The following is a 21,967-nucleotide window of genomic DNA, read 5'->3' as shown; positions in this document are numbered from 1 at the left end:
ACATGCCACTGTTGTAGTATGCATGGGCTCATAGCGCGAGTATGCTAGGGGGTCTCAGCTACGCACACCGTACCTATCCTCGTCATCATCCCCTGCGTCTGCCACTATCTTACTGAGGTAGTTTCACATTCTTAGTGATGTCTGGTCGAGACCATTCTTCGGCAGATGCACCAAGCACTGACAGACTGATTTAGCCAGTGCGATTGGAAGGCACGGGTGCCATGCGGTCTCCTGGGGCGTAGACCAAGGAGATCAGCAAGATGAACGGTCCTTACATAACGCTGTGCCGACTTGCGTATGTGGGTAGATTCTGATATTGACATCGAGCACTGAGCTCATGCTGATGTTGCGGAGAACAGGAGCTCGGCCGTATCAACTCCCGGCTGATGGACTACCACAGGCGTATAGAGGATGATAGTATCACATCTCCACACGATGTGGGGATCTGAGCAGGAACACCGGCTCCTACGTGCCGTGACATTGTATCTGTCAAACAAGGGCCCCGCAATCCTGAGTTCCCCTTAAGCTGTCAGTCGCTCTTCAAACGGCACGGGTGGCGCCGGTATGCACGACAAGAGCTCTCGTCACACTGTCTATATCCTTCAATGCTGCGACATCCTTTGCGCCGAGTGCTCTCCTATACGCACTGTAGATGTAACAGGTGGACGACGTCTACGTACTGAGTGTAAGCACTGCTGTCAGAAGCTCGAGCTCCATGCATGATGCCACCGAGACCTTCGCGGCAGTTTCAATCGACGCATCGACAATGGCTTCGAATACGGTCTGACGTGTACCACACATCTACCAGATCCAGCACGAGCACGGGTAGAAGTAGAATCAGGACGATGCTGATGGACCGCGCGGTGTAATATCATGCATCTTGTAGCTATGACTGGTCAGCGCGTTTCGAAATCCGGTGGATGGCGACGAACGATTTGCTTGGTGATCGCCCGTGGCTTGCTCGGAAGGAGGGAGCTTTCACGTCACAAGCCCTAGTCAGCTTACATCCGCTCGCCAAGGCAGTCGCGGACCGCGATGAAGACCGGTTCGTTGCGCATGTACGCAGCTTACTTCTCGTCGACGTCGCCAGCGGCCCGAACGGCCCTACGCTCGAGTTGAAAAACGGCTGGTAGCGGCCTTTCGCGTAAAACTTCCAATGGGAGTGGTGGTAAGAGTCAGGATTTAGTTGATAGACTTCTTCTAGAAGGCTTAATAGGCTGCTTATCATCTTAGACTAAGCCTCCGAGAACGCGCTGTGGCCAGTGGTAAGCTTCGTCGTCCGCGTGTGCTGTATACCCCCACGTTCCTGCGTCGTCGCGCATCACGCAGCGATCGGAACCTACCGCCATTCTACTTGGCTAGTCGTCGACCGCTGACGGCAGGACAGTGTTCCACGTTCTCCTTCCGAGCTTGAGTGCCAATAGCGGCGAGACTCAGACGCAGGATGCGGACTAGTACACTCGGGGTAGGTGACATTGTTCGAATCTTCGGGATCTCCTCCGCATTGCCGAGCACGCGATAAGACAACGACCAGAGTCAGTGAGAAACGATCCCTGTAGCTAAAGATGACGCATTGAGCAACGGTTGAGGCTTGCGTCGAGGGGTTGAAACAGATCAGGAAACGGTTTGACTGGGTCGTGAGGTAGACGGAAGGGCAAGCAATGTGATAATGACAGAGGAGCTGCAGTTGACGACTCGACCGGGTTAGTGTTTCATGATCTACGCCCCACATTAGCAAAGGAGTGGAAGCGAAGTGTTTCCCGTCTCTGCGACCCAGACGATAGAGTCAGTCGATAATGGCAAATATTGTTGAACTGCACATGTTTTAGCCGCATCGCATGGGTTTCTAGAGGTGGCACAGAAGCGGCCAGATGCTAGGCCCTATGAAGTCACCCTGCACGTGCGTGTCGTGTCAGCGTGCATCCCTTCACGGCTCACCGGTGGTACTACAGGCTGCCGAACCACTCGTTCACGAGCTCATGGTCGGACAAGCTTCAAGGCTACGGCAAAGATCGATCTCTATTCCGATAATGCGATCGGCATCCATCGAAAATCAGTCGTACAAAACTCTTCGGCTAATGTTGGAAAGCTGTCGTGCTACACTCCGTGGAGTTGAGAAACGTAAACCGACTCCTGAGACGCTGCCGGGGTGCCGAACCAAGGGCCAGTCCATCGGTGTGTCGGAGGAACGAGTTAGGCCTGCAACCTGCTATCCTCTTGCAGAAAGCACATACTCTTTACGCGACCCAGAGGTCCAAAAAGGAGGGGGGTCGGGACGTTTCAGGTCCGTGGGCTCGCATGCGCAACGTGGTATTGTAATTATCCATAGTGTCAGGCGCCTATTCGCGTGCGTTCGCCCCACCAGCTTTCGCCAGTCTGCAGCGTCTTCTCCAGATCTTCTTCGGCCCTTCTAGCGCTGACAAAGGGCCCGTCATCTCGGATCCCGTGCAGCTGAGGCCCGCGAAGCCGCCTGGGGTTCGCATGAGAGCTGGGAGCTCGATGCCTGTCTTGCTTCGCATATATGTGTTGAGCGTAAGAGGCGTCAATAACGGCGGTGATCCCTGGGTAAATAGTTGCAGAGTGACAGGAAAGAGCGGCAATTTGCCTAATTATGTGATGCTGCATCTGGTCGATTTGCTGCGTCATATGTCCTTAAGTGGTGGCTGCGAATTGATATTAATATTGCCGTTTTGGGACGAATCGCGTGGTAAGAGGCGCATGCGCCGTTGACATTAATTTGGTAGTAAAGAGACCCAAACAGAAGCGGTCATGATGAAGTATCTCGAAAGTCCGATGGAGTGACGATGAAGAAGTTTTGTTTCGCTACTCGGTGTAGCTAGGTAGGTGATCTTGCTACTGACGCGTCTTTGGTCTTCGGCCTTGGCGCTCTATGTCCGCTATTTCCAGGTTCGCCGGAGTATACTCCTACAGGTACCATCCCGTCTTTGAGGCAACAGCTGCTCAGGATAGATAACTATTTACATCCATTCCATTGCAAAGATACTATGCGCACTGTTGCCCTCACAAGACTGTCAAATCTACGTTCTCAATTGCCGCTTCCAAGATCACCACGGTCCTTCCATACGTCATCAGCAATCATGGCAGGGCTCACCATCAACTCGCAACAGACCATGCTGTCAGGCTACAAGATCCCCGTCCTCGGATATGGCGTATACCAAACACCAGCAGACATCGCTTCCGAGGTGGTTGAGCACGCGCTCAAAGTCGGCTATCGCCACGTTGATTCTGCCGTCGCCTACCGGAACGAGCAACCATCTGCGGAAGGCATGAAGAAGTCGGGCATTCCAAGAGAAGAGCTATTCTTCACGACAAAGATCCCTCCGAAAGACATGAGCTACGAGAACTCGACACAGCACATTGAAAACACCCTCAAGATCACCGGATTCGATTACGTCGATCTCTACCTCCTGCACAGTCCCTACGGTGGTAAAGAGAACCGCATCGGTGCGTGGAAAGCGCTCGTTGAGGGTGTACAGGCAGGCAAGATTCGCTCAATTGGCGTTTCCAACTACGGCGTGCATCATCTAGATGAACTCGAAGCGTGGATCAAAGAGACGGAGGCGAAAGAGGGGAAGGGGAAGGGTGGAGTAATCAGCATCAATCAGGTAGAGCTTCACCCGTGGCTCGCGCGTCCAGACATCGTAGACTGGTGCAAGCAGCGAGGTGTGTTATGCGAAGCATACAGTCCAATCGTGCGCGCAACGAAGAACGACGATCCGCTGCTCAAGCCACTCGCGAAGAAGTACAACAAGACGCCTTCGCAAATACTGCTGAGATGGAGTATACAGATGGTGAGCATAACTACGATAATTTATTGTGAGAGAGCAAGAAACTGACATTGCTATTACAGGGATTCATACCGCTCCCCAAATCCGTGACCAAATCTCGCATCGAGGAGAACGCCCAAATCTACGACTTCGAGCTCACAGCCGAAGAGATGGAGAGTTTGGATACTGGAGTGTATGAGCCCTGCGCATGGGATCCCACCGTCAGTCACGACTAAAGTCGTGAACATATGCATTTAACTACCGAGAAGCCAACGTAGATTCAAGGTTCAGAGCTCATGTCGTTCCACATCGGAAATCCGTGTCCATAATTTCCAGGGCTTCTACCCGTGGAGTGAGCACGAACATCGGGTAGTGTGGCCACTGATCATCCACCACACACCAGTCTTCCTTATCAACATCTGCTTTCGCTTCACATTTTACATGCGCTCTTGGGGTTTCCCACAGCCAATCCCGTGTCCAGTCACCAATCCAAAAAGTTGCTCTTTCCAGCTCTTGCCCTTGCTTCTTGTCTCGCATGTAATTGAAGATATTCCGCGCATCTTTTTTGTTGAGAAATAGGTATCTGCCGCCTTCAGCCTCTGCGTGCTGTTCTCCGAGGGCGCGGAGCTCTTTGTAACTCCACTCCCGTGGCCCGAGTATGTCTATCCAAAAGTCTCCTTCTCGTAGCGTGGGTATGGTAACGATCTTTCCCAGCGTTTCCAAGGGTGAGCTGCTAGCGTTATGGAAGATATTTATGCTTAGATGCCTGACTTTCTTTGCGATCTTTCTTATGATCTGGATCTCGTCGTCGAGATCGCCGTCATACCTCCATGGATAATGCTCAGTATCCCAGCGCATCTCAAGACTCTCCAAAGATCCGCCCTGCTGGTTCAAAATATCTTCGAAGAGGACGGTGTCGCGCTCGCCGTTGACAAGAGACAGGTGCGTCAGCGTGTTCTTTGGCAAGTTGAGGATGAGTTCGCTGTCTGTCGTGTTCAGCGAGCGCAACGCTCGCGACTGCGAGAGAACCTTCCGCACGCTTTCCGGGACGGTGTCTACAGAAAGCTCCTCGATACGCGTCCAGTTCATTGCGTCAAGCCACAGCTCCGCGTTGGTCTTTTCGCACTGCTCTTTCGATTGAGTGCGCCATCCAAGCCAGCTTATCCAATGGCCTTTGTAAACCCAATACAATGTGTCCATGAAACATTCCAGCTTGCCTGGCGCTAAACACTTCGGCCCTTTCCAAATTTCGTGATGCTGCCATGTCTCCCACTGATAGCCTTCAACCTTCAAAGATTTGATATCGGGATACTTTTCACCGCCGAAAGGGCTGAGCGGTAGGTTCATCCGGTCGGGCCATGTACTGCAGGACCCGTAGACACCGATGTCGAGGATGGATATGTTAGGGCAGGTAAGGAGGGCTGAGTGGACGGAGTCCCAGGTTGTGAAGGGTGTGACGTCGTATGGGTAGCGGTCGTCGAGGGACCGGGAAGGGTCAGCCTCAATTCTTGCCTCGATGGAAGTGGGACAGGGGTCTTTTGAATCCCACAGCGCTAGCGCAGTCGATAAGATGGAAAAAAGAAAGAACATGTGAGTGTAGAGGCGCATAGTAGCTGGTGTGCAGGATGGTGAGTGGCAATGTCAGTAGCGTTGAGTATCGATGCATCATTTAGCTGGAGTCCACCTGATATAACATCTGTTTTGCTACATGATGATTTAGCCTGTGCGTGATGTTGTGATGTTGTCTTCTTGGTGTTTCTACTGTTGCCTGAACGCGACGGCCTCAATAAGGCTCTTGCACGACTTTCAGGCGTCCAGGACTGCGATTCTTGTGCTGTGGACACATGTGTGATGCTGCTGAATTCTCGTGGCACGGACCTTAGGGCCCAGTGTGCTTTTTGACATATCCAGGACACCTTTACAGGCGTTTTTTTAAGCAGCCTGACCATATGTATATCGTTTTCTTGCAGTTGCGTACGTTCGTAGTGAATGCTTGGAGGAGTTGAGGAATTGAGATGAATGGCATAAGCGAGTCATCTCGCGATGCGGGACGAGTCATGCAACGAACCGCCTTCACACGCGACGCGGCGTGTCTTCTTCGCGTACAAGGTCGCCCATCAGGACGATGACGCAAGATTGTGCCGAGGTTATCCGAGACAGAGCATCGAAGTTTAAGCAACATGTCGACTACCTAAGTGGAGAGTTGGGTGGGTGTGACGTTTCTGAAGGACAGAAGGCGCCTACGTCATACTGACCTTGCAGCGAAAACCATAAACATATACACCAACCCCTCGTATCGCCCTTTCCCGTCTCTCATACAACACAGCTTGATACCCATTTGACTTCTCAAATTTCTAAAAACTAAACGACTAGTTCCCATCAACCTACACATACAAATCCAAATCAACCATCATGGCGGCAAACAAGAAAGTCCTCATCGTGCTCTCCGATGCGTCCTCCTTCCCCTTATACAACACCGGAAGTGATGGAAAGACCGTATCTCAAGACTCAGGCTACTTCCTCATGGAGCTAGCGAAGCCTCTACAAAAGATCCTCGACGCCGGCTACGAAGTCACATTCGCATCACCAGAGGGCAAGGAGCCAACTCCAGACCCCCTCAGCGTATCTCTCGCAGCCTTTGCCGGAAACTACTATGAGAAGCAAAGAGAGCTCGAATTAATCGAGCGCATGAAGAAAGAGAACGGCTTCTCGCGACCAAAGAAGTTCTCCGAGATCAGCGACGACGAACTGAAGAACTACGGCGGTGTCTTCATTCCCGGTGGTCATGCTCCTCTGTCCGACTTGGGCGATAACGCGGATCTCGGTCGCATACTCACACATTTCCACACCTCGTCGAAGCCAACAGCTGCTATCTGCCACGGACCTTGGGCTTTCCTAAGTACCAAGTACGGCCCCAGCAAGAAGTTTGAGTACGCTGGCTACAAGATGACGAGCTGGTCGGATGCTGAAGAGAAGTTGATGGAGACGATCTTCCGCGGCGAGATCGACAAGGTTGAGGGTACGCTCAGGGAAGAGGGTGCGGATATGCAGGAGGGTGTTGCGAAGTCTATGGGAAGTATTACTGTGGACAGGGAGCTTGTTACTGGTGATAACCCGATGGCGGCGAATGCGCTGGGTGACAAGTTCTTGGAGATGATGGCTGCAAAGTAAACGAGAGCTGGTGAAGCCAGCGACGATACCATGTTGTATATGATTAGATGAACTATAAATTCATACCCAATGACCACGTCGCCTCTTCCCAAGCCCAGTGTTGGGTCTCATGCCGAACTCTTCCTTCCTATACCTAACCCTCATTCTCTCTTCCACATCGCCCTCAAAACCTCCCAAGCACTTCTGCGCCCTCCTCATCTTTCTCTCCACCAACCTCCTCAAACCTAACGCCGTCGGTCTTCTTGCGGGTATACTTTGATTACACAGTTCAAATATCCGGATCAAATCCCTCGTATAGTTCGGCTCATTCATCGTAGGCGCCAGCACGGGAATAGTATGCTTGGAAAAGCGACTTTGAGATGGATCTGAATGGATAGTATTAGTGATAGCCCCATGCCAAAGGCCTTGAGCCTTGTGGGGACCGAGAAAACTGTGCATCATCTCCCAGAGTACGGTGCCCAGAGACCAGATGTCTGTTTTGCAGGAGAGTGGTTGCCGTTGGAAGTAGCCGAAGCCTTGGGAGTCGGGGTCTAGAGTGTGCAGCTCGATATTGTTCTCGGGTGCAGCGTAGCCTCGGGTAAACAAGTGGTACTTCTTGGTATACTCCTCATATCCGAAGAGCTCGAGCATATCATCGAGGTCTGCTAGCACAGGCCGCGGGAAAGAAGCGAAGGGTTCCTGAGGCTCCATAAGGAAGACGTTGCTGGGCTTGATGTCGCGATGCACTTTTGGTATCCACCCAAAGGCTTCTGCTGCATCGTCCATACCCGGCGTGTACGTCAATCCGGTCGTCAGGTTGTAGATTGCTTCTGAGATTGTGATGAGAGTGATCCAAAACATGGGTTCAGGAATCTGGTCGTCGGTATCCTGCTGCCATTTTTCCGCACTGTATCCTTCGATGATGTTGGATAGTGTGCCTGCAGAGCAATAGTCCATATATCTTTTCACCTCGTACCTGTGTTTGAAAGCGGGACCGAGATGCTCGCCATGGTCACGGCACGACCAGAACCTGTGTTTTAGTATTGCGCCGGAATCAGGAAGGGTGTCGATGATCCGACAAACTGCCTGTCGCTCGTTGAAGATAGCTCTGTCATCTGTCGTGACCTTTTTGATCACAAAGCGCTAGATCGATGTTAGCACATATCGGCGACGGAAGAATGAATTTCGTGACTCACGTCGCGTACGGTGTTGGTCTCATCTAGCGCGATGTACAAACGTGTAATTACGTGTTTGTTTTTATCGATTTCGTCAGAAAGGGTCTGTAAGAACTGATACCGGAGATCTAAAGCCATGTTCACTATTCTACATTGAACTTTCTGCTGATGTTAGGGATCGTCGTAGCAGTTTGCTATGGTCGACTGCTCCGATGTTGAAGACATCCTGCGGAAAGTGCTCTTAGATCGGTGTACATCTGATTTCTCGTATAAAGGAAATAAACGGAGTCAAACAAAGGCATCTTTTACATGCTGCGTCGTCGTGGTTTGCCAAAGCTCTTTGTCCTGGACAGCAGTAGAAAGAGCGATGTATGACGTCATCAGGCATGACGGTAGGATCTCATTGGTGTGAGAAGAGCATCGCGTCTCTAGTCTCCGCGTGTGTGCGCACGGCGTCAGTAGTTCTCTCCGCTATATCGGGCGCCATTGCTGATGAATAGAAAATCGTGATGCTTCGCGACCTTGTCGGAAGCACCTAAGCGAAGCGCGTCGCCCCCGGTCCACGCGCCGAGCATCTCCATCCACTTTTCGCGTCAAGCATCGTTCGGTGATAACAGCAGCTTCGCAGCACCGAGGCAGAGGCAGATAGTCCAAGATAACACGACTGCAATTAGCTCTCACCGACCCCGCATCCAAACGATAGCTAACACCGATCATCCTCAACATTCCAATCATCGCCAGTGCCGTGATTGCGGCATCCGTTAGACGCCTTCCCCAAGCGCAATGGTGACTGCCACTATGGGCAGGGCGCAGTGTCTGACAGCGGCAATGGAGCCTCTGATAGCACGAACGCTATTGTATTTGACAATGCTCGGCGCGGCCTCGGCGCATTAGCAGCAGCTCCAAAAAGCATGGTTATAGCATGACGCAGGGCCATCCGGTAACCCATCATCGAGTCCTCGTTGTAAGATTGGAATAGACTCATCCTCATCGTTGAACCGCGATTTGGCTACGACACCATGGCTACGCCTGGTTACAGACTCGGCGTTGATGTTGGAGGGTAAGTAATGATCGCCTCAATTTTGCCTCATGGACCGGTGGGAGGCCTGGACGCCCACCCGCTAGCTTCTCCCTGGCTTCGGCGGCGAACATGCAGAACTTCCCCGAATCCACAGCTGCCAACACCTCGCGGCTTGTCTGAACACGGCCCACGTCAAGCAGCGCGGCTAACACGATCCTAGAACCTTCACCGACGGTACGGCCCTTTTCCACAAAGTATGCTCATCTCTTAATCGAGTCTAGTCTGCGTCATCACCCCGAACGGCGAAGCGGTACGCACAAAAGTGCCGACCAACACGACAGATCAGTCTATTGGTGTGCAAGATGGAGTGCAACAGGCACGCAAAATCCTGAAAGAGAAGTACAACTGGGACGGCAGGTTTGAGTACATACACCATGGCACAACCACAGGTACCAATGCGGTGCTTGAAGGCAAAGGCGCCAAATGCGGTCTCATCGTTACCAAGGGTCACAAGGACATCCTGTCCACACGGCGAAGCCAGATACCAGGTGGCTTAGGCTCATGGATGCATTACGAACAGCCCGACCCTCTCGTGCCTCTCGAGAGGACTGTAGAAGTCAAAGAGCGTATCAAGATTGACGGTGAAGTCTTCTACGAGCTGGACGAGGATGAATTACGAAAGGACTTGCAGGATCTGAAGAGACAAAAACCGCAAGCAATTGCCGTATCGCTGATCAATTCCTTCGCCAATAGCGCGCATGAAGAACGCATCAGGGCCATATTGAGCAGCGAGTTTGGGCCAGATGTCGAAATTGTCACTTCTACAGATGTCCTGCCGGAGATCCAAGAGTACGAGCGTACCGTTACGACAGCCGCCAACGCCATCGTCAAGCCGGTGGTAAAGAGTTATATGCAGAACCTACAAAAGAAGCTCGAGAAAGACACAGACACGATCCGCATCTTGAAATCCGATGGCGACCTGACTTCAACCCAACTTGCTGGCGAGACACCGGTGCGCATCCTCATGAGTGGGCCAGCAGGTGGCGTCAAGGCTGTTTCTCATCTCGTCGCGAAGAACACGCCCTACAAGAACCTCATCACATTCGACATGGGCGGAACTTCCACGGACTGCGCTCTACTTCCGGGAAGCGATGCCATCATCCGACGAGAGACCGCGATTGGTCACCTATCAGTACGAGCACCCAGCGTGGATGTTAATACTGTAGGAGCCGGCGGTGGCTCTATCGCGATATTCAATGATTTCACGAAGACTCTACGCGTTGGGCCTGAATCTAGTGGCGCCACACCTGGACCTGCAGCTTACGGAAAAGGTGGTACTCAAGCGACTGTGACCGATGCAAACTTGGCATTAGGTCGCCTTCCGTCGAAACTGCTCGGTGGAAAGTTTCAACTGGATGTCGCCGCATCTACAGCTGCAGTTGAATCGATCGCGAAGCAAATGGGTCTTGATACAGCTTCCGCGGCTGAGGGTATCATCGACCTGGTAAACGAATCCATGCATGGTGCTTTGCGGCTGGTATCTGTCGAGCAAGGCTACGATCCACGCGACTTTGCGTTGGTCGCTCTCGGCGGTGCTGGTCCACTTCATGGTAACGCCCTTGGCCAGCTTCTTGGTTCCTGGCCTGTTATCGTCCCTCCGTCTCCCGGTGTGCTATGTGCGCAAGGTGATGCTATCACGAAGATGTCGCATGAGCAGAGTTGCACATACATTCGAGCATTCTCTGAGATAACGGAGGAAGAGCTTAAAGAGACATTACTGGATCTCAAGGCTGGTGGTGTGAAGACCATGAAGACTTCGCTTGCAGACGAAAAGGCTGCCCTACATGTCGTATACCAAGCTGATATGCGCTACAAGGGCCAAGCCATGACACTTACCGTCGATCTGAGTTCTGATGAGTTTAACAGCTCAGAAAAGCTTGTGGATGTCTTTCGTTCCAAGTTCAATGAGGCCCACCAACACCAATTTGGCTTCTCACACGCGCATGCTGAGATGGAGACGATGCGCTTGCGAGCCAAAGTCATTGACGCTTCCGAAGAGGTCGCTTTCAAGCCACTGGAGGATGCTCGTACTTCTGGACCTTGCGAAGACGCCATCACAGCTAAGCAGGTTATTGTCTGGAATGGGAAGAAGGTCGAGGCAACTTTCTGGGATCGGTCCAAGATCGGAGGAGCTGGCAAAATTATACATGGTCCAGCCGTCGTTACTGAGATGGACTCAAACACTCTCATCCTTCCTGGATTCTACGGAAAGATTGACTCCATGGGCAACATACTCATATGGCCTACCGAGAAGAAGGACCATGGAAAGGCCATGCACACCAAAGAGTCAGCTCAAGCACTGATCGAAGAGCAGCCAATCATCGCCACGCTCATCGCCTCTGCACTGGGATCCATCAGACGAGAGATGGATGCTCTTCTACTTCGTTGCGCCATGAGCCCAGCAATCCGCGAGCAGCAAGACGAGTTCAATGTCATCACCAACACACGTGGCCAGATGCTTGTCGGTCAGTTTGGATCATTCATACAGCAGTTCCTCGACGGCTGGAACGGCACAGTCGAAGAAGGCGATGTGTTTGTCACGAACGATGTATACCAGACCGATGGCGCCGTATCGCATCTCAACGACGTCATCGTAATACTTCCTATTTACTACGAGCACAGCCTTATAGGATGGGCCGCAAATTTTGGTCACATAACCGATGTGCAGGGAAAAGTACCAGGCTCCATGAGTATCAACGCAAGCACCATATACGAGGACGGGATTCAAATACCTATTGTCAAGCTCTACACGAAAGGCGTGTACAACGAGACTCTCGCGATGGTACTTTTCCGTAATTCCCGTGCACCAGACTGGTTTCAGAGTGATCTTATGGCGCTCGTTACAGCTTGCCGCACAGCTGCTACGCGCGTCACCGAACTGTGTGGGCGCTACAGCCTGGAGGTATACGAGGCAGCGGCGGATTACTTACTGGAGCAGAACAAGCTTGCCATTAGCAGGATCATCAATGACAAGATCAGCGATGAGGTATCAAGCTTCACTGATTTCATTGACGACGATGGTCAAGGAGTTGGTCCATATGCCATCACTTGCTCCATGAAGAAGGAGAACGGAAAGCTTATTTTCGATTGGGATGGCACTTCGCCGCAGTCAAACAGCTCGATGAACTTCTATCTGTCTATCACGTTATTCAAGATGTTCATCGGTTACCATTTGCTCGCCATTTACGATCCGTATGCTGTAAGTAAATCATGCGCCAGATTATCACGAAACGTAACTAACTCCGATAGGTGGTGAACGATGGATTCCATGACTTGCTAGATATCAAGATCCCAGCCGGTACCATCCTTCGCCCCGTACGTCCAGCAGCCGTCAGTTGCCGCACTCATCTCCTCGGTCGCATCATGGATGTTTTGCAAGCTCTGTTTGGCCAACAGAACCCCGCCTACCGTTGCGCAGCAGGTTTCTCCGACTCGCCCCATCTCTTCTACTCTGGTTTCAAGCCCGATGGCGAATTTTACTTGCTCTACCAAATCGGATTCGGTGGCGTGCCTGCGCGACCAATCGGTGATGGGCCGGACTGCCACTGTCTCTTCCCAGCTATCAAGTCCATACCAGCTGAGAACATCGAGCTCTACTACCCCGTCATCATTGAAGCCAACGAGGCATTGCCAGATTCTGGAGGCGCTGGTTTCTACCGTGGTGGTAATGCACAGAGGACGTTGTACAGATGGCTATGCGAAGGCGACGTCAGCACGCACGACGACAGATGGTTGACCAAGGCCTGGGGAGTCAACGGCGGAAAACCTGGCAGCAGATCGAGGAAGGTTGTCTACCGAAACAACAGCTATGGTACACCAGCCGAGAAGGATAACATGGAGTTCTGTCAATCGAAGCAGGATTTCATACATGTCTACCCAGGTAAGTCGCACTCACTTTTCGCATGCGAGGACTACAAAACTAACACCCCCAGGCGACGTACTAGAATGGATAACCTGGGGTGGCGGCGGCCTCGGCGACCCCTTGACCCGCCCACCCGAACGCGTAGCCCAAGAAGTCCACCGCCGCCTCGTCACCCCCGAAGGTGCTGCAGAGAACTACGGTGTTGTCGTCGACCCGCACAACTTCACATTCGATAAATTCGCTACATCTACTCTCCGCAGTAAGAAACGTGAGACGCGTGCCAAAGAGGGCGTCTATAGCACTGACAATACCATTGACCGCGGTGGCACTCTGAGCGAGCTAATGCGCAAGTGTGAGGAGGAGACGGGACTCAAGGCACCGGTTCCACAGTGGGAGAAGAGAATTTATGGTCCGCATGCTGGGTTAGAGTATGTGAGGACTTGGTATGAGACGATGAAGAAGGAGGGCATGGAGAGGTGGGATAGGGCTTAGAGTGGTTTGGTGCTCTGGGTGTAACGGTGAGGTGGCTATGTAGCGTGGATTAATGCTAATCTACATCATCCCGGTTTGCCTCCATGTCAATCTCTGACTTGCTTAGACAGCTCCGGATACCTTGCCTCCAAGAATTTGTGCATCTCATCGTCGTAATATTTCCAGCTCTCTGGTGGTACAAACCCTGCGATGGCACGTAGATTCGAATGGTTTGTTTGAGCAAAGATCTGCGCAAATCCCGATGGCCGCCTTGCAGCGCCCAGAGCGTAGAGCTGTACGATTGTACGACCTCTAAAATGGTGTTGCTCTGGGTAAGCTTTGTCGGCGAAGATGTACTGGTAGCGTAACGCAAAGCTCTCGACGACCGTCATCTCAATGGTGTAGTGGTTGAACTGAGGAGATGGTGAATCTAGCAAAGTCTCGGTTTCGTCGTTCAAAAACCTAGTCACCTCAAATCCAGCATAGTCGATGGGAAGGTCTGGGAAGGGCGACGGCTCGATGCGGTCAGTGTTCAGCGATACCACCCAAGATCTTTTATCGCCGACCAACCGGTTTCCTAGCAATGTAGACGTAGAGTCAGTCTTCGCGTGTGGGAGAAGCGCATCCGGAAGACTACAAGGGGCGATGTCAATCCCAACGCGCATCCATTTAGCCAGTTCCTGTGGAAGATGTTTCCAATGCTTGATGTCCATAAGTAGGTGACCTTGTTTCAGAATGAAAGTGTGGTCTGGAAACACAGAGTATGCTTTATTCCAGGTAATGAAGTTGACGTCGCAAGTCAAGATCGAGTTCAATATCACGAAGAGAGGAGTATATTCCGTCTCTCGAATGTAGACGGTTTGACAGCCCTTGGCGGTATCGCGTTCCATGAAAGGGTGCTAAGCCAGCGGTCAGCTACTTCAAGTACGGCAAAAGCTCGTCGATGCGACAACAGAGCACCTACGTTTGGGATGGAGCTGTCCTTGACCCTGTAACCCTCGTTTTCGAGAAACGATCTCAGGGCCTCGGCATGTGGGCCTCTCTCTACTAAGAGCCTGTCCAGCATAGTCGTAGGGATATCAAACATGCGGAAGTTGAGCGGTATTCTCAGCATGAAGCCGAACGCAAAAGATCCGCTGATAAGGATGTTGTGCTTCGCCTGTAGCGAGCGAAACGCGTTCGGACTTGTCACAAACACCTTCAGCTTTTCGTTGATATTAAACTGCGTTCGCTCGACCAGGCGCACATAATCAGTAAACGCCTTTGCGGCTCGTGAGAGTGCGATGATATCCCCAATGTCGAGATGGCGCAACACGCTGTCCTGGACTGGTGTGAAGCACGTCAATAGATCAGCTAGACCTGTACAGTCTGATACCATGTCTTCAGGTGTGTCTGATCGCCTACGTATGCGGCAGAGTTGAGTACGGACAGTCGAGGAGTACATCTAGCGGAATATGTCGTCTCCTCTATATAGGTATTGAGCTTGCTGCTCAAGCGACGTTGCGAACTGCTATATTGTTATTTTACCTCAGCAATCTATGCGGCTTTCTTCTTCTCGATCGCCTGACCTACAGCTTGTACATCCGTCTTATGCGTGTCAAATATCCTCGCTTTGACACGAGCAACAAACATCTCATCCAAACTGTCGTCGAGCTGAACAACTACAACACATCGTCCACTTCATCGATGATCTGCACCTTGATACTGCCATTGCTCAAATCCCCACACGTATGCAGCGCATCAAGCGCCTTCTCCAACGGAAACGTATGGCTAACAAGTGGCTTGAGATCCAGAATACCACCAGCCAGACACTGAAGGCCAGAGGGCCAAGTATCGCGGTAGCGATTGATGAACTTGAGATCGATCTACAGCAGTCGTTAGCAAAAACAGCCCTCAATCTGATCACAAACTTGAATAGATGAAGTGCAGTCCACCTACCTCCGCAAGACTCAAATGCATAAAGGGAAGATTATTCATAATCTCCCTCCCAACTCCGATCACCATGACCGTGCCCCCTCTCCTCGCCGTATACGCAGCAGTAATAACACTGCTCTCTACACCGGTGCACTCTAGCACAGTCTCAGGTGCACCATACTCGCCCACGTTCTCGAAGTCGAACAACTCTCTGATCTTCTTCGCATTGCCCTGCGCATCCAGATTGCGGTCGACCTGGTATGTCAAGGCCGTTGGTACGAACTGCTTTGCGAACGCCAGACGCTTAGGTTCGAGATCCGTGATGACAAGCGGATGCGCTCCGCTTGCTCGTGCTGCAGCCAGCGCAATGAGACCGATAGGACCTGCGCCGCAGATTACTGCACCGCGTCCTAGGGAAAGGCCGGCGGACTTGATACCGTGCATGACAACTGAAAGTGGTTCGAGAAGTGCGCCTTCGGCGTAGGATACGCTGGAGGGGAGTTTGTGACACCATTTCGCGGGATGCGTTTTGTAGCGTTGGATTGTGCCGTGGTAGGGGTAGACGCCGGCGAATTGGACGTCTTCACAGAGGTTGTAGCGGCCGTCCATACAGAGGAAGCATTTGCCGCATGGGACGCCGGGTTCGACTGCTACGCGATCGCCTGAAGTATATGTTAGTAGTGGTCTTGGATTCGGAGAGGTGCATCTACCAGGCTTCAAAGTCGTAACACCTTCGCCACATTGTAGAACGATGCCAGCTGCTTCATGACCGAGGATACAATCTCCTTCGACGACGAGCGAGCCTATTCTCCCGGCTTTCCAGAAATGAATGTCAGATCTGGCAGGTCATTATAAGCTTCGGAAATGCCCGTCAAGATGAAGCGCCTTACCCACAAACACCCGTAGCCTTGATATGCAATAGTACTTCTCCCTTTGCTGGCGCATACACAGGCGCTTCTTGCAGCTTCAAGTTGTGGTCCGCAGTGACTTGCAGCGAGGGATTTGGCAGCGATGTCTCGATAGTAGGTTTCTGTGCATGGGCGTCGGAAGCGGAAGACGCATCTACCAGTGCTGGGGTCATGTTTACTTGTCGCAGTGTAAAGATCGATCACCGCCGGTAAGAGCAACTGCTGTCAACTTGGGGGAGAAGGGTAGCGATGCATCAAGTAGCCCCACATGTTCAGCGCGCCAAATTGCCATTCTTGCCAAAGCGGAAATCCCATCCCTCAACCTGGAGACCGGAATGCGCAATAGTCGTGGCAAAATGCGGGGAAACGTCCAGCGGGACTGACGACGTAGTGTGTTGGTGGCTCTGGTTACCGTATTCGTCTAGTCTGGAGTCCTGTCGCCCAATAGGAATCGAAGACACCGAGCTTGCCTCCGCAATAGCGACGCGTCGGATTACCGAATGTGGCATGCCCGGCCAAATGTTCTGCATATACGTCGAAGATTAGTTTTCAGTGTAGCACGAAGAATACATATGTGTGATGCGCCTCCTTCTGTTGTAGGATCAGCAACCTTTTAATGTTGGTATTGTGAAGTTCGCAGCTCGCAAGACATTCCATACCCTCACATAATGCATACCTCGCAAGATTCACCGCAGGTCAGCGGCTCGACCGGTTACGGCAAGAACGTCGTAGATGGACTGAAGAAAGAGGCGAAGCTGGAACAGTCGTCTGTCCAGAAGTTATCGAAAGAGCAAGATCATGTCTTAAAGACATTTAGGTTGCTCATCGCGGATCTATGCCAGCAATTCAATGGCGGGCATCCCGGGTAAGATCCACTACCACATCTTGTAAGAGTGGAACTGACGATGCGACAGAGGAGCTATTGGTATGGCGGCCATCGGTGTTGCATTGTGGAAGTATGTCATGCGATACGCACCGCACACGCCTGACTACTTTAATCGCGATCGATTCGTCCTGTCAAACGGCCACACTTGTCTCTTCCAGTACACTTTCCTTCACCTCACAGGCTACAAAGCCATGACTTTCGACCAATTGAAGTCATACCACTCAGAGCGCACCGATGCGCTGTGTCCAGGACATCCCGAGATCGAACATGAAGGTATCGAGGTGACGACTGGTCCATTAGGACAAGGTGTAGCCAATGCGGTCGGACTGGCGATGGCGACGAAGAATCTCCAGGCAATCTACAACAAACCGGATTTCGACGTTGTATCGAATCACACATGGTGTATGATCGGAGATGCATGCCTGCAGGAAGGTGTTGCTCTGGAGGCGATCTCCTTCGCTGGCCATCTGAAACTTAATAACCTTACGATCATCTACGATAACAACCAAGTTACCTGCGACGGTTCCGTCGATCTCACCAACACCGAAGACGTCAACGCCAAGATGGCAGCATGCGGTTGGGATATCATCGACATTGAGGATGGGTGCTTTGACATCGAGGGCCTTGTCGAAGCCCTAAACAAAGCGCGATCATCCGCCGAAAAGCCGACATTCATCAACGTTCGGACAGTGATTGGTCTTGGTAGTGCTGTCGCAGGCGATGCCACTGCACATGGTATGGCATTTGGAGCAGCTGATGTAGCTAACATGAAGAAAGCGTACGGCTTTAACCCTGAGGAACATTTCGTTGTCAGCGAAGAAGTGCGCGAGTTCTTCGGAGACATTCCAGCGAGGGGCGAGGAGCTTGTAAAGTCGTGGGAGAAGAAAGTAGAAGAGTATCAGAGCAAGCACCCGGAGGAGGGCGCTGATTTCAGGCGCCGAGTCGAAGGTCGTCTGACGGACAACTGGAAAGATTTGGTCCCAAGTTCGTTTCCTGAGGCGCCCACAGCGACAAGGAAAGCGTCAGGGCTTGTCTTCAACAGGATTGCTGAGAAGATTAACAACTTCATGGTCGGCACCGCTGATCTGACGCCTTCAGTCAACATGAACTGGAAGGGCAAGATCGATTTCCAAAATGTAAGCTGTGCTCATCCAGTTGGAAACGTCATCGCTAACCCCACCTAGCCCGACTTGAAGACCACATGCGGCATTGTTGGCAACTACAGCGGACGCTATATCCACTATGGTGTGCGAGAGCATGCCATGGCCGCCATTTCGAACGGTTTGGCAGCATACGCACCGAACACCTTCATTCCCGTTACATCCTCCTTCTTCATGTTCTACCTCTACGCAGCCCCAGCCGTTCGCATGGGTGCGCTGCAACGTTTGCAGGTTATACATGCGGCCACGCATGACAGTATCGGCATGGGCGAAGACGGCCCAACCCACCAGCCGATCGAACTCGCCAATCTCTACCGCGCGATGCCCAATATATTGTATATCCGACCGGCTGATAGCGAGGAGACGGCAGGTGCGTGGATTACAGCGATCGAGGCGAAGAACACACCGAGTATCATTTCGACATCTCGGCATACTCTTCCTCAACTACCGCAAACGAGGCGAGAACTGGTTGCGAAGGGCGCATACGTGATCGAGGAGGTGGAGGATGCGGACGTGACGCTTATCGGTGTCGGTGCAGAGCTGCATCATGCTGTCGATACGGCGAAGGAGCTTAAGGCGAAGAAAATCAAGGCGCGTGTCGTGAGCTTCCCGTGTCAGCGACTGTTCGATGCGCAACCCACACAATACAAGCGGGACACGCTGCGAAGGCATCGAGGTATTCCGGCTGTCGTCATCGAGCCGTTCGCGCCGAACGGGTGGGAGAGGTATGCCGATGCGGCTTGCTGCATGAAGCGCTTCGGGCACAGCTTGCCGGGCAAAGCTGCTTATAAATACTTCGGATTCGATGTGCCTGCGTTGACGGCCAAGGTGGAGAGCTACTTGCAGCAGGTGCGCGACGATCCGCTGCTGAAGGGTGAGTTTGTCGATTTGTGAGGCTAGTGTAATGACAATTGAGGAATCAATCAAATGTCCATTTGATTAGACTACTTCTCTACCGATTGTGCATGTGTGATCGGTGTTTCATGAGGTAGTGAAGTATGTCAGGATGCACGACGCGTGCGGCGTCGAGCGTGTTCGCGCCTGCTCGCGTGATCTTCTAGCGGACCCACATGGGCACCTTATCGGCACTCTGGCAGCTACCCAGGCACAGCACTACAACTTTCCTCACAGACAGCTTGAAATCGACATGCGCCTCATGCCTTGAGGGTCAGCAAGGCCGGAGCTCAACTTCCATGATTATGTTCTTCTCGACCTATACCCAATGGCGTCTCACCGGCCTCCAGCTTCTGCCCATGCAAGGCTCAAGTCAGTTGAGCGTATCATTGGTCCATCAACCATGCTGCAGCCGTGCCACTCTTGTGCAGACACATTTGCCTTGCTAGGAGTATGAGCCCCTCACGTGCCCCTCCATATCTACGAATCTGTGCAGTGCACCCACATTGATGCGCGAAAACAATCGTCTCCCTGCGCCAGCCATGTACAAGCAGCTGGCTTCGCCGACAACGATTCGTGTTCTGCACGTTTATCCTGCGCCCGAAACAGATCCTCTCATATGCAGCCTGGAGCATTGCGACATCGACAGCGATCCGGAGTATGAAGCTATCTCGTACGTCTGGGGCGACTCGGATCTGGCATGGTCAGTCATATGCGATTCCAATGTCATACCAGTGACTCGCAGTCTGCACGAAGCTCTCCTGCGTATTCGGTTACCGGATCAGCGTCGAACAGTGTGGATCGACGGACTGTGTATCAATCAGATTGACGCTATCGAGAAGTCACACCAGGTGCAGCTTATGCAACGTGTCTACCGCAATGCGTACCGGGTTCTAGTGTGGCTAGGTCCTGATCTTCATGGCGACGCCCGCGATGCATTCGATGTCTGTTTTACATTGGGCCAGCGAGATATGAACGCTGAAGAGCTTAGGATTTCGTTAACAAACATCAATCTGCGTATGGACACATCCTATGTAATGTGGTACTCCTTCCGCGCCTTGTGTGTATGTCCATGGTGGCGGCGTGTTTGGATCATACAGGAATTCGCACTCGCAAAGGATCTGCTCTTCTTATGGGGCGCAGAAGAAATACCATGGATATATATCAACATGGCTGTCAGCAATCTTCAAGAGACAGACGTGATGTGGCGCTTTACGCCATACAAGTCTACGCTGCTCGAACCCATATCCCGATTGTCTGCAATTAAGGACCAACGCTGCTACGCGACGAGTTTTATGGGAACTATCCATACAGCCAGGGCATTTGGATGCTCAGACAGTCGCGATCGGATCTTCGCAATCTTGGGACTAGAATGCGGTGATGACCGTTGGGCAGCAGCAGACCCCGCTGGACAATCGCTAGCTGAAGCTACCATACCGGACTATACTCTACCTGTAGAGCACGTCTATCGGCAATTTGCTATTCGGGCCTTGCAGCGAGGTTTGACGGAAGACATCTTCTTAGCAGTTCAACATGGGGAACAGCTAGAAGAGTGGCAGCCAGGCGACATGCCATCGTGGTCACCACATTGGGACCTGCCTCTCGTCAATAATTTTCCATTCTGTCACAGACTGCACGAAATTTGCAAGTTCCCCGGTCTTTCCGTAGAGAGTGGCATCTCGTTTACGGGATGCGGTTCCGAGCTGCTGTCTATGTTACGAACATACCTCGACCCGCTCGCTATTGACACTCTCAACGTGCTAAGTGCTACTTTAGACACAATTGTGGCTCTCTCGGACACCATGGAGTTTGTGCAGTTCAGACTCCCGGGGACCATTCTGGAAAGCTTCTGGGAAGAGCACATCAGGCCTAGAGAAGCGGACCCTGGATACGAGGCTGTCATGACAGACTTATGTGAGACCGCTACCTACTACATGACTTCCGAAAACCACGTCAGTGCTTTCTACACGATTTCTCAACACCCGTGGGAAAGATCTCCGGCAGCGATAGCGGAATATGCAAAATACGGAGAGTATGCCATGCTGAGGTCCATAGCGCAGCTGCTATTAGAGACGAGCGAGATTGCATCTGTAGGAAACCCAGCCCTGCTAGATAAAGAAAAAGGCGAACATGGCTATTTCAAGAGGTTTTACATCACTCAGCAGGGCTACGTTGGAATGTGTCCAGCCGCCGCTCAGCCTGGGGATCATGTCGCCCTATTGTGGAACACCGATTGTCCTATGATCTTGCGTCCACAGGATGGCTTTTATCGTATCGTTGGCGGCTCATACATGGCAGCTGTGAACAGGAAGGAAATGGAAGGCATTCCTCACCCACTCGATGATCTACTGTCGGGTGGATTGCAGCCAGAGGTGATTCAGATTCGTTGACCAAAAGAGCTGCACATCGAGTGTGAACGCACTTGTGATCGATTATCCACGGGCCTTGTGCAGCATGTTCATTGCGCGCAATCACGATTTCTGGTGCGAGCCTTCGTACGAAGAGACCGTGTAGAACCACAAATGAAAAGAGCCATGAGTCTACGCCTGCGGACGGCAGCGCCCCACTGTAGGTCTATCGGGAAGCCCCGCGTCGTGCGCCATCGGTAGCCCCCGACATGTAGATCGAGAGTAACGCCATCAAGGGACTGATTGAACGATAAGCGGATGCATGACTTG

The 21,967-nt window shown here is 52.1% G+C and overlaps 9 protein-coding genes across 9 annotated transcripts; 5 read left to right on the top strand and 4 right to left on the bottom strand.

Moving 5' to 3' along the window:
* Window positions 1–3,098: 3,098 nt before the first annotated feature.
* On the top strand, window positions 3,099–4,024 carry J4E85_002679 (uncharacterized protein; the record flags this gene model as incomplete). The annotated part of the gene is made up of 2 exons (XM_051466955.1): window positions 3,099–3,812; window positions 3,872–4,024. 2 exons carry the CDS (start codon window positions 3,099–3,101, stop codon window positions 4,022–4,024), a joined length of 867 nt encoding a protein of 288 aa, XP_051329810.1.
* A 58-nt stretch (window positions 4,025–4,082) lies between these two features.
* J4E85_002678 (uncharacterized protein) lies at window positions 4,083–5,378 on the bottom strand (the record flags this gene model as incomplete). The annotated part of the gene is made up of 1 exon (XM_051466954.1): window positions 4,083–5,378. One exon carries the CDS (start codon window positions 5,376–5,378, stop codon window positions 4,083–4,085), a length of 1,296 nt encoding a protein of 431 aa, XP_051329809.1.
* Window positions 5,379–6,200: 822 nt separating this feature from the next.
* On the top strand, window positions 6,201–6,959 carry J4E85_002677 (uncharacterized protein; the record flags this gene model as incomplete). The annotated part of the gene is made up of 1 exon (XM_051466953.1): window positions 6,201–6,959. The coding sequence occupies one exon, from the start codon at window positions 6,201–6,203 to the stop codon at window positions 6,957–6,959; it is 759 nt and encodes a 252-aa protein (XP_051329808.1).
* Window positions 6,960–7,263: 304 nt separating this feature from the next.
* J4E85_002676 (uncharacterized protein) lies at window positions 7,264–7,948 on the bottom strand (the record flags this gene model as incomplete). Its single annotated transcript, XM_051466952.1, has 3 exons — window positions 7,264–7,311; window positions 7,413–7,876; window positions 7,915–7,948. 3 exons carry the CDS (start codon window positions 7,946–7,948, stop codon window positions 7,264–7,266), a joined length of 546 nt encoding a protein of 181 aa, XP_051329807.1.
* Window positions 7,949–9,132: 1,184 nt separating this feature from the next.
* Window positions 9,133–13,548, top strand: J4E85_002675 (uncharacterized protein; the record flags this gene model as incomplete). Its single annotated transcript, XM_051466951.1, has 5 exons — window positions 9,133–9,173; window positions 9,355–9,368; window positions 9,416–12,393; window positions 12,444–13,074; window positions 13,127–13,548. 5 exons carry the CDS (start codon window positions 9,133–9,135, stop codon window positions 13,546–13,548), a joined length of 4,086 nt encoding a protein of 1,361 aa, XP_051329806.1.
* Window positions 13,549–13,634: 86 nt separating this feature from the next.
* On the bottom strand, window positions 13,635–14,905 carry J4E85_002674 (uncharacterized protein; the record flags this gene model as incomplete). The annotated part of the gene is made up of 2 exons (XM_051466950.1): window positions 13,635–14,426; window positions 14,492–14,905. 2 exons carry the CDS (start codon window positions 14,903–14,905, stop codon window positions 13,635–13,637), a joined length of 1,206 nt encoding a protein of 401 aa, XP_051329805.1.
* Window positions 14,906–15,188: 283 nt separating this feature from the next.
* On the bottom strand, window positions 15,189–16,522 carry J4E85_002673 (uncharacterized protein; the record flags this gene model as incomplete). Its single annotated transcript, XM_051466949.1, has 4 exons — window positions 15,189–15,392; window positions 15,466–16,103; window positions 16,152–16,279; window positions 16,332–16,522. 4 exons carry the CDS (start codon window positions 16,520–16,522, stop codon window positions 15,189–15,191), a joined length of 1,161 nt encoding a protein of 386 aa, XP_051329804.1.
* Window positions 16,523–17,017: 495 nt separating this feature from the next.
* J4E85_002672 (uncharacterized protein) lies at window positions 17,018–19,289 on the top strand (the record flags this gene model as incomplete). The annotated part of the gene is made up of 3 exons (XM_051466948.1): window positions 17,018–17,214; window positions 17,264–18,371; window positions 18,420–19,289. The coding sequence occupies 3 exons, from the start codon at window positions 17,018–17,020 to the stop codon at window positions 19,287–19,289; spliced, it is 2,175 nt and encodes a 724-aa protein (XP_051329803.1).
* Window positions 19,290–19,831: 542 nt separating this feature from the next.
* Window positions 19,832–21,679, top strand: J4E85_002671 (uncharacterized protein; the record flags this gene model as incomplete). The annotated part of the gene is made up of 2 exons (XM_051466947.1): window positions 19,832–20,353; window positions 20,390–21,679. The coding sequence occupies 2 exons, from the start codon at window positions 19,832–19,834 to the stop codon at window positions 21,677–21,679; spliced, it is 1,812 nt and encodes a 603-aa protein (XP_051329802.1).
* Window positions 21,680–21,967: the final 288 nt, after the last annotated feature.

This window comes from Alternaria conjuncta (genome assembly GCF_024043145.1).
Source record: "Alternaria conjuncta strain BMP 0040 chromosome Unknown scaffold_3, whole genome shotgun sequence".
NCBI lineage: Eukaryota > Fungi > Ascomycota > Dothideomycetes > Pleosporales > Pleosporaceae > Alternaria > Alternaria conjuncta.
Note: the sequence above shows the minus strand (reverse complement) of the source record. Positions and strands in the feature narration are given on the sequence as shown.